Raw genomic sequence first — 15947 nt, 5'->3', positions numbered from 1 at the left:
TTAAGTACTTAATTCATTCCGGAGGTCTGTACTTAACCTGAAACTGTTCTTAACCTGAAGCACCACTTTAGCTAATGGGGCCTCCTGCTGCCGCCATGCCGCCGGAGCACGATTTCTGTTCTCAACCTCAAGCAAAGTTCTTAACCTGAAGCACTATTTCTGGGTTAGCGGAGTCTGTAACCTGAAGCGTATGTAACCTGAAGCATATGTAACCTGAGGTACCACTGTATAAGGTTCTGTCTGTTGTTTCTTGCATGCATAAATAAGTTAATCATCTTCTTTGTGGCCTCGGACCCAATTACCCCGAGGAGAAAAGCTTCAGGTTGGTGGGGGGGGGGGGAATAACCAGTTTAAATATCTTTTTCATTTCATTTTGTTTTTATTACTTTGTTTTTTAAGGAAAAGACCATAGCTCAGCAGTAGAGCAGTCCAACTTGCGGGCAGCAGGTCTTGGGTCCCTTCCCCAGCAACTCCCGTTAGGTCTGAACTAGAAACCCTGGAGAGCCACTTTCATTCACTGTACACCAGGGCTTCCCAAACTTGCGTTCTCCAGCTGTTTTTGGACTGCAACTCCCATCATCCCTAGCCGAAGAACCAAGTTTGGGAAACCCTGCCGTAGACAGTCCTGAGCTTGAGGGACCCAATAGTCTGACTGGGTCTAAGGCCCCTTCCTGTGTTCCCGTGATCCAGGTACATCAGCATCCTGGTGGAGCTGACCCGCCTGGAGGGGACCCGCCACGGCCACCTCATCGCTTCCCAGATGCTTGACGTGGCCATTCGCGTCAAGGCCATCCGCAAGTTCGCCGTCTCCCAGATGGCCATGCTGTTGGACAACGCCCACCTCCTCGCCAGCAACACCCAGCGCAACGGGATCTGCGAGGTCTTGTACGCCGCCGCCTGGATCTGCGGGGAGTTCTCTGAGTAAGTTCCCAGCTGCACGGTGGCATCTGTCACACAGGAGCTCCTAAGCTGTAGCCTGCAGACAACCAGTGGGCCTGCAAGATGGGAGTCAAGAGAGCGACAGGTTCCCCAGCCCTTTTCTAAGAAGCAGTGTCTGCTATGGGATGCTTGAGATGGAGGAGTGTCTCTACTGAGAAGAGGCATTCCCTCCTCAGTGGGGAATGCCTCTTCTTAGACCAGGGATGGGGAACATCTGTCAGGGCCCTCCCAGATGTTGCTAGTCTCCAACAACCAACATGACCAGTTGCCAACATCTGTAAAGACATGGTGCCGGTATCACCTGTGTGGGGAGGCAGTTCCTGTTAGGATATTTCCGTTCCACCTTAAAAGGGAGCAGGATGTTTGTGTCACAGCCTGCATATTTCCTGCTCACAGGATGTTTCTGTTGTGTCTATGCTTTCGTTCTCTCTCTGTGTCTGAGACACTGAAGCAGGCAGTCATGTTTTCTCTTTGTTCTGACCAACGCTGAATAAACTTGTAAATAATGCTCTCCTGCGTGCATCTTTTGCTGTGTGAATTCTGCTGATAGAGTGTGCATGAGCTCTGGAATGTGGCAAGCTATTTCTGGAGCTCGTGTCGCTAATTGCTGATACTGTATCTACGGGAGATCGATGGATCGTCCGGAGGCGATGTGGAGTCATGATGGACTTTGTCTCCCTGGCAGTATCCCAACAGTTCCTTGCCCTTGGGCCACCACCACAAAGGCTGTCTCACGAACCACCAGGGAGGCCTCGCAGCTGGGAGAGGGCCGCCTTCTCCCCTTGCTGCCTCTTGTGGTTTCCTCGCTTTCCCTCCTGGGAGGAGGATTTGGGACACCCCGCCTCTAAGCACCTTCTTCTCCCCCTCCTCCTCCTCAGGCACCTCGAGGAGCCTCACCAGACTCTGGAAGCCATGCTGCGGCCCAAGGTCACCACGCTGCCCGGTCACATCCAGGCTGTGTACGTCCAAAACATGGTGAAATTGTACGCCGCAATCCTGCAGCAGAAGGAGCAGGCTGGCGAGAAGGAGGTGGCGCAGGAGGCGACGCAGATGATGATAGAGCGCCTGCCGCAATTCGTGCAGAGTGCGGACCTCGAGGTCCAGGAAAGGGTAAGCAAAAATCCTCCCAAGATCCCATCTCTCTCTCTCTTTTTACATTATCATTTTCTATTAAATTTCTAAAATTTCACAGACTTCAAATCGAATAATTGCATCAATTCATAAATTGGCTTCCCATCCCCCAACTTCACAGTGTTTCTGTTCAAACCTTTTTCCTTTTTCCTCAAATTAAAGTTTTCACAATAAAATAAGATCATATCTAGAACAAATGAAGTCAGAAATACCGAAAAGGAAAGAGAAAAACGCAGCCCTTTTCATACCCTTTTCTACTGTGATACAGTGGTGCCTCGCAAGACGAAATTAATCCGTTCCGGGAGTCTCTTCATCTAGCGGTTTTTTCGTCTTGCGAAGCAACCCTATTAGCGGATTAGCGCTATTAGCGGTTTAGCGGCTATTAAAGGCTTAGCGGCTTAGCTGCTAAAAGGCTATTAGCGGCTTAGCGGCTTAGAAAAGGGGGGGGGAGCGGAAAAAAATCTCAAGACTCGCAAGACATTTTCGTCTTGCGAAGCAAGCCCATAGGGAAATTCGTCCTGCGAAGCAACTCAAAAACGGAAAACCCTTTCGTCTAGCGGGTTTTCCGTCTTGCGAGGCATTCGTCTTGCGGGGCACCACTGTATATCAAACTCTCATCTATTGCAGAATCCCACTAATACAATTACTGTATAGTTTTTCTGCTGCTGCTGCTCCTATCTAGAATCTTGCCCGCAATTTCATTTGACTACAATACTTTTTCAAATATTGCAAGAAAAGGCCTCCATTCTTCTGTAAAAAGCTCGTCATTTTGATCTCTTAATATTGCTATCAGCTTTGCCGTTTCTGCATAGCTTAAAAACCACTCTTCCTTCGATGGAACCTTTTCTTCTGTTCATTTCTATGCAAATAATATTCCAGATTTTGTTGTCACATACGTAAATAGTTTGGTCATCTTCTTCAAACTGTCTGTCCCCATTATGCTTCTCATCTTTTCAGAATAATCCATTTAAATATCATCTTCATTTCACTGTATATCATTTCCCAATAGCCTTTAACTTTTTTGCATGTCCACCACATATGCAAGAATGACCCTTCTGTCTACTTACTGTTCCCAGCACTTACCTGGCACATTTTTATACATTTTGGCTCATTTATTTGACATTAGGTACCACCTGCGCAACATTTTAACCCTCTGGCTAAAATCAGTGTTTCCTAAACTTGGATCTCCAGTTGTTTTCAGACCAGAATTCCCACCATTCCTGACCACTGGTCTTGCTAGCTAGGAATGATGGGAGTTGTAGTCCAAAACCAGCCAGAGACCCAAGTCTGGGAAACAGTGGGCTAAATCAACGAGAGTCTCCCTCTCTCTTTTTCTCTCTTAACTTTAATAAATTTCTTTCCTCTCGCCAGGCCTCTTGCATCCTCCAGCTCATGAAATACATCCACAAGCTTCAGATCAAAGAGGTCCCCGTAGCCGAGGAAGTGATCGCCTTGTTCGCTGGGGAGCTCAACCCCGTCGCCCCCAAAGCCCAGAAGAAAGTGCCCATTCCAGAAGGGTAAGATTCTCTCCGCCCGGGTGACGGCATTGGATCTCAGGGTTCTGGGCCTGCAGCCTCACCTGCCTCCCAGCCAGTCTGAGAGGAGTGAAATCGGGGGAAGGCAGAGCAAGGGGTCTTAGAAAGGGCAAGGAGGGACCGTGCGATTTCTGTGTTCGCAGCAGGGTCAGAACTGCTGCAGTGCACTGTGCATGGGGCTGCCTTTTAAGGTGGTCCAGAAACCATGTTTGGTTCCAAGCGGGTGGGGGGAGTCTTTTGAACCTGGGTGCTGCATTCTCTCATGGAGAAGTCATGGGGAGGGGCAGAGGAAAAGGAAAGGGACAGTGATAGGGGGGCGCAACAGATGCAATTCTTACCTTTTGTACAGTAGGTTACATTCCAGTTGCGCAAAAGGTGTGTACACTCCCCTCTCGTTGGCTCCATAAACACCTCTCTGTTCCCCATCCAGCTGAGCAAAGAGGCACATTAATGGCACAAGGAAACATTCCAGCTATGCAAAAGCGCTTCAGGAGGGTGCAGAGTAGCCCTGTGGGAGGGACCTGAGTAGGGCAGGATGATATATAATCCAAAACAGTTTTGAAGTCTGTATCGTGATAGCAGTTTTGAAATTTTTGACCTGGCAATATACTGTTTAGCTGGTGATATATTTTGACATTGAAAACACCGCCTTGAGTTTCTGCAGCCCTGGAGAAATGATAATGTTGACTTGAGACCGGGTGTGGTGATGGTGATGGTGATTTGCCCACCCTTCACTCTAAGAACCCAAAGCAGGTTGCAACAATTAAGAAAATTGCTCAGAACAACCTAAAATCACAGAAATAAGATGGAGTTATAGAATCGCAGACTTGGAAAAGACCACAGGTGTCATCTAGTCCTGCCCCCTGCAATGCAAGAATCTTTGCCCAACATGGGGCTTGAACCCGTGGCCCTGAGATTTAAGAGTCTATTCTGTTGACGAGAAGCTATATAAATCTAACTCGAATTAGTAACTTTTTGAGTAATCAGTAGCAAGGACAGCTTGGTAGTGATGCGGAGGCTCTCTCCTTTCCCAGCTTGGACCTTGATGCTTGGATCAACGAGCCTCCCTCGGACAGCGAGTCTGAGGACGAGAAGCCGCGGACCATCTTCCACGAGGAGGAACAGAGGCACACAAGGCACCGGCAGCCTGAAATGGACGAGGAGGAACTGAAGAGGGTAGGCTGGCCGCATCATAGAGTGAAAGAACTGTAGAGTTGGAAGGGACCAGGCCAACCCCCTGCCATGCAGGAATTTATTATGCCCATCATGTAGGCATCGTGCCCCTCTGGCTCACGTGAGAAGCCAGCACTTTTAAGTGGGCCCGGAAACTGATTGGCAGCCAGTGCAGTCGGGCCAGGAGCAATGCAATGTGCTCAAACTGTTTTGTCCCAGCGAGCAACCTGGCCGCTGAATCCTGCGCCACGGAAGCTGACGTTTCCGCACTGTCTTCAGAGGCAGCCCCACGTATAACATGCTGCAGTAATCTAACCTGGAAGTTCCCAGAGCCTAGACAAGTTAGGCTGGCCCTGTCAGGATAGACACACAGCTAGGCCCCCAATCAAAGCTGTTGTGGAGCAGGGTTGGGGAGGCCATTTGGATTCTCCTTTTTTAAATAAATGAAGCCAAGAAAAATGTTCCAATAATCCTCAATATATTAGATTTTTAAACCCATCGCCGTGCCCCTTGTCTCTCCCTAAAGCGCCGAGAAGTCCGGAAGCAAGAACAAGCGAACAACCCGTTCTACATCAAAAGTTCTCCTTCCCCACAGAAGGTAAGCCCGGATCCTTGTCTGGTAGTCGCAAGGGACCCACTCTAGGGTGGTGGTGGGCCCCTCTTTTAATGGCAGGGATCCTGCTGTTACTTTTGATAAGCCACACAGGGCCAATGTTGGCACATGACAAATCTTGTTTCCCCACCTGATCTTCTTCCCTCCACCCCCACCTTGTCCAGAGGTACCAAGATAGCCCCGGCGTCGAGCACATACCTGTGGTGCAAATTGACCTCTCCGTTCCTCTGAAAGTTCCTGGTAAGAGTTCTGCCAGTTTCCCAGCATTCCACACCAATGAATGGGGCCCGGAGCTATTCAGATGAGCAGCCTTGATTCTCAGTGCTTCCAAATCAAGTTTTCTATGCCCTGGTCTCTGCTTCCCACGTCAGATGCTGGGATCCTGAAAGGGCGAGTACGCCTGGCTTCCATTTCTCCAGCTGCTGAAGTTGGAATAGCCACACAAAGAGGGCATGGCTGCCTTTTGAAGTCCATTAGTTTCAAGGGGTCTGCTCTGAGTAAAATCATTAAGCATTGAAAGCTTCCCAATAGAGGGCTGCCTTCAGGTGTCTTCTGAAAGTTGTGTAGTTCTTAATCTCCTTGACTTTATGAGAGGAGGGCGTTCCACAGGGAGGGCACCACCACCAAGAAGGCCCTCCGCCTGGTTCCCTGCAACCTCACTTCTCACAATGAAGGAACTGCCAGAAGGCCCTCGGAGCTGGGCCTCAGTATCCAGACTGGACGTTGAGGGTGGAGATGCTCCTTCAGGTATACTGGGTCAAGGCCGTTTAGGGCTTTAAATGTCAGCACCAACACTTTGAATTGTTCTCGGAAACGCACTGGGAGCCAATGTAGGTCTTTCAGGACTGGTGTTATATGGTCCCAGTCACCAGTCTGGCTGCTGCATTCTGGATTAGTTGTCGTTTCCAAGTCACCTTCAAAGGTAGCCCCACAGAGAATGCATTGCAGTAGTCCAAGCGGGACCAGAGCGTGCACCACTCTGGCGAGATGGTGCACAGGCAGGGAGGGTCTCAGATGGAGCTGGTAGACAGCCACCCTGGACGCAGAATTGACCTGCTACTCCATGGGCAGCTGTGAGCCCAAAAAGGCTCCCAGGCTGTGTACCGTGGCCAGCGTTTCCTTTCAAGGCTGGTGCTCAACCCACTGCCCCTCTTGAGAACTCGCTCTGTCCCTCTCCGCCCATCAACGCAGGCTTGCCGGTTTCTGACCAGTATGTGAAGCTGGAAGAGGAGCGTCGGCACCAGCAGAAGCTGGAGAAGGACAAGAAGAAGAAGAAGCAGAAGAAGCAGGAGAAGGAGAAGCGGGGAAAGCACCACCGGCGCCACAACTCACTGCACACCGAGAGCGACGAGGACATTGCGCCCGCACAACATGTGGACATCATCACAGAGGAGATGCCAGAAGTAAGCCCTGGCGGGAGCGCCACTATGAGAGCAGGTGGCTGGACTGTAGAAGGCCCCCCTTTGGCCAGATGCAGCAGGCAAATGAAATCCTGCTGCAGCAGTATGGTGGCACAGTCATTATCTCTTGGTTCAGGGTGGTGGAAACATATTTCTGGCTTCAAAAAAATTATGTCGCTGTGGCAATGGAGGGTAGGTCACCAACCCCTCTTTCCCCTGCCCCTTGGAGACCAGCACCTCTTTGACCCACTCCCTCTTTCTTCTCTTGTGGCTTTTTCCCCAGAATGCTCTGCCCAGCGACGAGGATGACAAGGACCCCAATGACCCCTACAAGGCCCTGGACATCGACCTCGACAAGTAAGGAAAAAGCTGGGCTGGCGTTCTTCTGCTTTCCTGGCTAGTGTTTCCTGACTTCAGCTGAGGCCTGTTGCTTTGCCACTCTCTGTGGGATGATGATGATGATAAATAATAATTTTTCTTTATATCCCACCTTTCCCGGTTCAGAAAACTGGGCTCAGGGCGGCTAACAACAAATTTAAAACACTTAATTGATGCAACAGAAAACGGCATCAGAGTGCAAGGAGCCTTTGGCTAGCCAGGCGTTTGCTGAACTACAACTCCCATCACCCCCAACCATCGGCCATGCTTCTGGGGGCTGGTGAGAGTTGTAGTTCAGCAGTGGCTGGGGGGGGGGGCAAAGTTTCCCTACTCTTGGTTCTAGTTCAGCAATATTTCATTCATTTGTTTCAGGTATTTAGGTGGAGAGATGGAGATGGCTTAATATTCAGATTTCTAAGCCATGCACATGAATTGTGGGTGTTTGTTTTTTAAAAAAGAAAATCAGTACTTGAGAATGAGAACGATTCAAATATAGACCACTTGCTAGTATGGCAAGCCCTCCTTTATGTCACATGCGACCTCTGGGGTGAGCTTGGTTTGGGACAGGCACTGACCTTGTGGGCCAGATTAGACCCAGGGGTCACAGGTACACCCCACCCCCAGTCTTCACCTTGTGGGCTTAGCTTAGTTTAAGGGGTGAAGCCATCGATTTGGACACTTCCATTGCGTCTTTTAAAAGGCTGGGTTTGCTCCTCAGGTTCTTCCAGCTCTTCTGTTTGTATGTTCTGTGAGGCATCACCAGAATTATTTTGCATTTCTCACTCTCTGTCTCTTTCCCTCCTGCTTCTTCCATTCGCACAGCTGCTGTATTCTGTCGTCATGTGTATTTTATTTTATTTTTTTCCTGTCTCCCTCTCTTTCTCTCTGTCTTTCACACACAGTCTGGTTTCAGGGAAATCGGCGAGGTAAGCGCTACCCTCTCCCTATTTCTCTCTCTCCAGTGTATGGGAATTTGTTCTTTTTATTATCTATTAAATTTGCGTACTGCCCCTTTATCCATAGATCTCAGGGCAGTTCAAAACATAAAATTACAATGCAAAAACTGCAAGTTGGCTGCTCCCTTTCTGACATCGTAAAACCCCAACACGGCCAAGAGAGCTGCTGACCCACCCACTCACCCCACCCCAAATTGCAGCAGAAAAAAGAGACTCCATATTTTGAGAGTCTAGTGGGGGGGGGATCAATTCTCTCTCTCTTCTACCAGCATAGACCTAAATTTGCATGTTTGTGGCCTGGAACAAAAGAAACATTTAAAAAAATCCTAGTTTTCACTAAAGCAACTTACAAAATAAAAAACATGCAGTATGCAAAACTGAAAATCCCAGAAGAGCATTTATGGTGCAAAGGCCTCCTGGGATAAACCTGTTTCAGCCTTGCATCTGGTGCCTGCCTGATTTATAGTGACAGGGAGTTCCATGCTCTGAATGGCGTTTGGTCGCTTGCTTGCTTGCTTGGAGCCAATCTTCCGTTCGCCATAGGCGACCTTGAAAGCAGCTATATGCAATCCACCTCACTGTTAACCTGTTGCAGTGCTCCTGAAACTTACTCGAGGGCAGCCTTCCGCAGCCCAGGTGCCCTTCAGATGTTCTGGAATTTCCGCCATCACGTCTCCCCAACAGCCAGCATGGGGGCTGCTGGGAGTTGTGGTCCCGAGCCGCTGGAGGGCACCAGATGGGCAAAGACTGGTGTGGGGGAACTTCTGGTCACCCTCAGGCCATTTCAGAGGGTTCATTCAGCGACGGAGCTGCGGTCAATCACAGCTTCCTGGGTGTGTAGCTGTGTGCTATGCATGAGAGTGTGTGTGGTGTTAATTCTGGCCTTGCAATGGGCGCCATATTACCGGCCCTGCTAGAATCTTGCTTTTGGGTTGGAAAACAGGAGGCTGAATCTTGAGATGGTGTTTTTTGCAGCCTGGGTTGAATTTGTATATTTGTTTACCCTTCACCTGAAGATCACAAGGCGGTTCACGACGTAAAAATGCAAAATGAGATGCAAATGCAAAACGTGTAATTAAAAGCAAACAAACCTCCCCTGTCCTTCCTTCCCACTAAAAAGGCCTTTGGCGGACAGTGAGAAGCTTCCGGTGCAGAGACACAGGAACGCCGACGACCTCAAGTCGCCCCAGGAGGCGGAAGTGCTCTCCGCAGAGAAGAAGAGCAAGCGACCAAAGAAGAAGGAGAAGAAGCACAAAGACAAGGAGCGGGAGAAAGAGAAGAGGAAGGAGAGGGAAAGGAAGATCGAGGAGGAGGTGGAGGAGGAGCAAGGGGAAGAGGAGAAGAAGGTAACACACCCACACACCTGTGCTCTTCTCTTCTTCTTTTTTTTGAATAATTTTTATTAAGTTTCATATTTCCAAATTAAACACATCAAATCAATTAGTCCAAATTATAACAATACATATCATATAATCCAATTGTTTTCCAAATTATAAATTTTTGTGGGGGGTACCCATGCTTCTTGATTGGCAGGAGTCCAATCCTCAAATATTTGTTCTGCTTCCATATTAAGAATGATGTTTCCAGTCTCCTCTTCTCAATACTTGTCATTACTCATTTTCCTTTCCATTTTCCTCCTATATGCTCCGCAAGTGGGTTGAAAAAGACAGTCTTATTTGTATTTCTGTGTGGGCTTTGTGCTGCTCTCTCGTAAATCACTCTCCTCCAACAGTCCTTTCCGCTCGAGCGAGTAATCGCCATTTTTGTCGTTCCGATGAAATATAGTCTAGAAACTCGTTCTTTAGCTTTTCTGACCTGTTGCATCGTAAATTAGTCTTTTTCCAGGAGGGCTGCCCCTTCCGGTTCGCAATCTCGAAAATAATATATCTTCGGCTCGCCCTCCCCAAGACCAACTCCAGCAACACAGGTCTCTTATCAAGTTTCCATTCTTACTGCGTCACAAGAGAGAGCCCTTCTTCTTTCCAAATCCTTCACAGAGTAAAACCTTCTAAGTTCATAATTATTCCCACACAATTCATTTTTAGTCCCATTTGCAATTAATTTCTGTGGCAGCTCTTCAGAGGGAGGGTTATTAGTAATCACATAGAGCAAAAGAAATAAAAAGTCGTTCCCCCCCCTTAGTTCCGGCATTCCAATCCACATACCATATTTGTAGTGCTTTGATGTAATCTTCCATCTCAGTCTTCTTCCTTTCAGTGGTAAAATTGTTAGCAGATAAAAACCTCCTGCCTCTCTTGAAGCATGTGCGTTATCCCAATTTTTTCCTTTTAAGTAACGCAACTAGTTTTGCACCTGGAAGCACACCTGTGCTCTTCTCGAGTCTGGCCTCTTCCGTTTGTAGCAGGAACCCCCCACCCCAATCATTCAGTTTGTACAAACTTCACACACTCACACTCACACACTACATATGCCACACTTCTGTTATAAATTTATAGAAAAATCAACCATACATCAGATTTGCACTGTTCCATTTTTATTTTACTCCATATGACAAGGACTATCAAAGGGGGGTGGCTTGGTTCTGGTCAGCCATAATCCCTTGAGCATACCAGCACATCCACAGGAGCCCTGCCCAGTTGCTATGCCAACCCTGATGGTCCTAGACAGAAGACCATCAAGATCACAAAGAACTTGCATATGGGAGTGGATTCAGCATGGACTGAAACAAAGGACAATGATCAGCTCTTCCCTCTGGGGGCAGGAAACTGCCAACTCCCCTTTGTCTCCTGGAAGTGACTCATGGGCAGGGGGAAAGGAGGAACCAGCCAGGTGACAGGACACTCAGGTTACCACCACAACTCCTCCCTCAACCCCTCCTTTCTGTAATGTATGCATGATGTTTCTGGGGGTGGGCTTGACCTAGAGGATGGGAATTTCAAAAGTTTTTATAAGGTCTTGCACACCATCTTTCTGGGTCTTTCCTCTCTCCTGCAAGTGAGGGGAACACCCTGTTGCAACAGTTCAATAAAGGCCAAGCCTACAGGCTGCTGTTTTGCTCCAAGTTATCCTGGTTGGTGTCTTTGTTTTTGTCCAAGGGAGCCCTCGGATTTTTCCGGTAACACGTTCAGAGCAGGGACGGGGAGCCCCATGGAGGGTCCGGCCATTGCACTCTGATTCCCAGCACCCAGGTCTGGTGGGAGTTATAGTTCAGCTGCTGCATTCCAGCAGGGCTCATCAGTCGCGGGTGATAGTGGGAGTTATAGTTCGAAAGCACCCAGAAATAGGCACAGGGTTTGCTGTTTTCATACATACTTTGTGTATCGGGATGGAGTGGTGATTATTATTATTATTATTATTATTTGTGAGATTTGAATATGTTGTAAAAGAAAGTTCACTACAGGTAACCCACAGTCCTTTTTTGCTCCCCTTCTCTCTCGTTCCAGCAGGAAGACATGGACTTCTGGCTTTCTGACGGTCCGCCACCTGCAGCTGCTACGGAAGCAAAGGTTAATCTCCATTGCTGAGCTTTGAAATGGGGTGTGTGTGTGTGTGTGTGCACGCATGCAAGTGTTGCAAACTCAGATATATACTTATTTTTTGCACCGTAAGACGCACTTTTTTCCTCCTAAAAAGTAAGGGGAAATGTCTGTGCATCTTATGGAGCGAATGTGTGGTCAATCGCTGGCTCCCTTTCCAGCCCCAGCCCCTTGCCCAGGCCTCCATTGTTGAATGTTCTGCAGACTGAGACTGTTTGTTTCCCCAGTGACATGTGACTAGCTGATTAGATTATCTGTCTGGAAACTGTAGAAAGGGCTCCCTTTCCTTTCCTAAAGAAGCTGCAGAACTTTGAGCTGAACCCCATAAAAACAGGATTTTTTTCCCTTTGCAAAGTAAGCTCAACAACTTTGAGCTGATCCTCAAAAAACCGGGGCTTTTCCCCTTTGCAAAGAAGCTGCACAACTGTGAGCTGATCCCAAAAACCCCCAGGGCTTTCCCCCTTTCCTTCTCTAAAAACTAGGTGCATCTTATAGTCAGGTGCGTCTTATGGGGTGAAAAAGACAGCCAAAGGACTCCTTAAACCAGTGGTTTTCAACCAGTGCACTGTGGCACCCTGGGGTGCACTGAATGGTGGTCAGGGGTGCTGCAGGCAACGCTGGCCTCTTTCTTTCCTTCCTTCCTTCCTTCCTTCCTTCCTTCCTTCCTTCCTTCCTTCCTTCCCTCCCTCCCTCCCTCCTCTGATGCCCTCTTGCGTCTTCCTCTCAAAGGCTTGCATGGCTGTTCATTGCAGCAGCCCCAGCTACAGGCTCCCCAGGCAAATGGTGCCTCTAGGGCTGATCAGGGGGTGCTTCCCAGGCTCCTGTGGGGCAGTGTGAGGAGGCACCTCTCCTTGGGGCGGGCAGTTCAGAAACCAAGGGCAGCAACTGCCCAGAGGACTCCCAGGGAGACGGGAGAAGAGAGGAGGCTGAGGGAACACTCCACAAGGGAGGGTATTCAAAAAAGGGTGAGAGGCTGCCAGCTCTGCAGGCAAGGGGGGACGTAACTGGGCTCCTGAGCCCCACAGGGGTGCCGCAGAAAGAATGGAGTTGGTCAAAAAGCTGTGGACTCAAAAAGGTCGAAAACAGTGGTTTAGGCGAAGACCTTGGGACCTGTTTCTCCCATGTTTTCTCTCCCCGCCCCCGGTATCTCAGCGATAAGACTGGGATATAAGGTATCAGGCAGTATCTTAAGATCTCCTGGAGCCATGTTGTTAAGGGCCTTGTAAATTAACGCAAGAACCCTGAGCCTGGCCCGGTAAACAGGCAGCCAGTGGGCTGGGGGGAGGGATGCAGGCAGGGAGCTGCCCACAGTTTGAGTGCATGACCCATTGTAAAGTAAGACCCCTCCTTGCCCCTCTGGGAGAGCCTCCTAGATGTCCCTTAGCCCCTTGGCTTGCTTTTTGAGCATTTCGCACCAGACGTCAATGAGATAAACTAGAACTTTTAGAAGACATCTGAAGGTGGCCCTGTGTGGGGAAGTTTTTAATGTTTGATGCCTAACTGTGTTTTGATTTGTTGAAAGCTGCCCACAGTGGCTGGGGCAACTCAGCCAGATGGGCGGGGTATAAATAATTTCAATCTTGCCGCCTCCCTTTAGAGCCCTTCTGAGCTGAGCGTGAACCTCGCAGGGGCAGGGGAGCCAGTGGGGGCCCAGAAGGAAGTGCGAGAAGAAGAGCTGGAGGAGGAAGAGGAAGGAAAGGTGAGTGGCCAAGTCCCTGTCCCCGACAGGGGGGTTAGGGGGTTGTCAGTCGGCTTCTTTTATCGTTTACTTGAATATTTGCAACCCATGCTTTCATAAGATATGTCAAGGCAGCTTGCAATATGGAATACAATATAACCAATCGTCCAGTCTGGACATGGAGGTCCTTCTGGCGGTTCCCTCCCTGCGAGAAGTGAAGTTACAGGGAACCAGGCAGAGGGCCTTCTCGGTGGTGGCGCCCGCCCTGTGTAACGCTCTCCCGTCAGATGTCAGGGAGATATGAAAGACACCTGAAAGCAGCCCCATATAGGGAAGTTTTTAATGTTCGGTGTTTTATTGTGTTTTTAATATTTTGTTGGTAGCTGCCCAGAGTGGCTGGGGAGCATATAAATAATATGATTATCATTTGTTATTATTAATTAAAAACCACAATAAGACAGCAGCAGATGCTGCTTGGTTAAGGAGAAACATTCGTATTGTGAAGCGCCTGTCCCAAAAGCAGTTTTTGAGAGACTTTGGAAGGAAGGCAGGGGCAGTTCCCTCTATGGGCAGGGAGTTGCACAGGGCAGGGCCTGGCAGAGATCACTTGGGGTGAGCCTTGGATTTTAATGGGCGATATGGGAGGAAGGTGTCTGACCCCTGGATTTCCCCCTGGCCCAGTCGAAATCCTCCAAGCACAAGAAGAAGAAGCACAAGAAAGAGGAGAAGTCCAAGGATAAGAAGTCGAAAAAACACCAGGGCAACAGTGGAGAGGAGCTCCCTGCAGAATCAGTGCAGAACGGGACGCTGGAGGATGAACCGTTACCGGTGAGCAAGGGTCTTATAACTGCATCTTTTGGTTTTCCCCCCTTGTTATTATTTTTGGCCATCTGGCAAACCGCTTGAGAGGTCTTCTGCAGGATTTCCCAAACTCAGGTATCCAGCTGTATTGGGACTACAACTCCCATCATCCCTAGCTAGCAGGACACCAGTGGTTAGGATGGTGGGAATTGTAGTCCCAAAAACCAGCTAGAGACCCAAGTTTGGGAAGCACTCCTGTATAGAGATTTCTTTTAATCATAGCCAGTGTTGGTCCTGCCCAAAGTAGACCCACCGAAATTAATAGGCATTGCTAACTTCTCTTAATTTCAGTGGGTTTACCCCGAGCAGAACTTTATATATATTTACTGCATTTATAACCTTGCCTTTTTCTATAACAAACTCAAGGTGGCATACATTTAGTCCGTACAAAAACCCTGCGAGGCAGGTTAGGCTGAGAGTGAGGGACTGGCCCAAGGCCACCCAGACAGTGTCTTAGCTGAGAGGGGATTCGAACCTGGTCTTCCAAGTCCTGTTCCGGTGCTCTAACCACGCTGGCTCTCCACACATAATTGGCCGCAGCTCAGGAATGACGCCCTTAATAACAGCTTGCACCTTAATATCAGCAAGACAAAGGAGATGGTGTTGGACTTTGGGAGGAAGAGAGGAGAACTAGCCCCACTGAACATCAGGGAGGGCTGTGTGGAGAGAGTCTCTTCCTTTCAATTCCTAGGAGTTTATCTCAGTGAAGACCTTACTTGGAAAATAAACACAAACCAGGTGGTTAAGAAAGCCCAACAGAGGCTCCATCTCCTCAGAGTATTGCGAAAGAAGGATGTCAATCAACATTTGATGATCTCCTTCTACTGGTCCACAATAGAAAGTGTCCTTTCCTACTGCATCACGGTGTGGGACGCTGGTTTGACATCAACTGATAGGAAGTGCCTACAGAGGGTGGCAAATACAGCACAAGATATTATGGGCTGTCCCGTGAATCCGCTGGATGAAATAGCGGAAGAACGTTGCCTCAGGAGAGTGAGGGAAATCCTCAGGGATGATTCACACCCTGGCCGGCACTTTCTTGATCTCTTGCCCTCAGGCAGAAGATATAGAAGCAGGATTAGTCGCACCAACAGGGTAAAGAACAGCTTCTATCCGCGGGCTGTTAGGCTGCTGAATGAAAAGATAACAACAGGGCAACGGACTTTGGGGTTTGGTGGGTGTGCGTCAGTAAACGAGGAGAATTAAGACTAAGAGAGCTGAGTGGGGCGTGCTCGTGTAATCTCACTGTATACAAGTGACAATAAAGTATTTTAATTTCAATTTCAATTTTCTTTCTGCCTTCCAGCCGATGTCAAGTTACGCCCTCCTTGCCGAAAACGCGTACATCAAAATGGTGAGTGGGGTTGGGTCTGCGCCTCCGTGGAGTGCAAGCGCCTTAAATGTGCCGTGGTGGAGGGATGGTCTCCAGCTCTGCTGCTGCTGCTCCCTCTTCACAAATGCCTTTTCCCGCAGACCTACGACATCCAGGGGAACCTGCAGAACGACAGCCAGGTGACCGTCTCCATCATCTTCGAGAACAAAAGCAGCAGCTTCCTGAAGAGCATGGAGCTGAACGTCCTGGACTCACTCAACACTAAAATGTTCCGGCCAGAAGGCTCCTCGATACATGACGGAATTCCTGTCCCTTTCCAGCTGCCCCCTGGTATGTCCTGTCTTTGCTGGGGTGGGGGGGTCCAGGGTTGGCCAGAGGCGTCAAGAAAGCCTCCCTTTCCACGAAATGTTTAACGGCATCAAAGGGGTCATATCTAGATTAAGCCCAGGGGCA

The 15947-nt window shown here is 48.9% G+C and overlaps 1 protein-coding gene across 3 annotated transcripts in view; it reads left to right on the top strand.

Annotated features, from left to right (window-relative positions):
- The window catches only part of AP3D1 (adaptor related protein complex 3 subunit delta 1), a 51641-nt gene that overhangs the window by 28807 nt on the left and 6887 nt on the right, over positions 1–15947 (top strand). Inside the window, exons 14-28 of one of the 3 annotated variants that reach the window (XM_080988758.1) lie at positions 691–921; positions 1818–2049; positions 3442–3587; positions 4640–4781; positions 5305–5376; positions 5556–5631; positions 6583–6794; positions 7075–7148; positions 8072–8095; positions 9246–9471; positions 11533–11592; positions 13220–13321; positions 13982–14128; positions 15468–15515; positions 15635–15824. In XM_080988758.1, coding sequence (XP_080844884.1) covers positions 691–921; positions 1818–2049; positions 3442–3587; positions 4640–4781; positions 5305–5376; positions 5556–5631; positions 6583–6794; positions 7075–7148; positions 8072–8095; positions 9246–9471; positions 11533–11592; positions 13220–13321; positions 13982–14128; positions 15468–15515; positions 15635–15824 — 1982 coding nt within the window. Of the gene's footprint in view, positions 1–690; positions 922–1817; positions 2050–3441; positions 3588–4639; positions 4782–5304; positions 5377–5555; positions 5632–6582; positions 6795–7074; positions 7149–8071; positions 8096–9245; positions 9472–11529; positions 11593–13219; positions 13322–13981; positions 14129–15467; positions 15516–15634; positions 15825–15947 lie in introns of all 3 variants that reach the window. The other 2 variants (XM_080988757.1, XM_080988759.1) reach the window with 2 other exon arrangements.

Source organism: Podarcis pityusensis (assembly GCF_964106645.2).
Source record: "Podarcis pityusensis genome assembly, chromosome: 18".
NCBI lineage: Eukaryota > Metazoa > Chordata > Lepidosauria > Squamata > Lacertidae > Podarcis > Podarcis pityusensis.
Note: the sequence above shows the minus strand (reverse complement) of the source record. Positions and strands in the feature narration are given on the sequence as shown.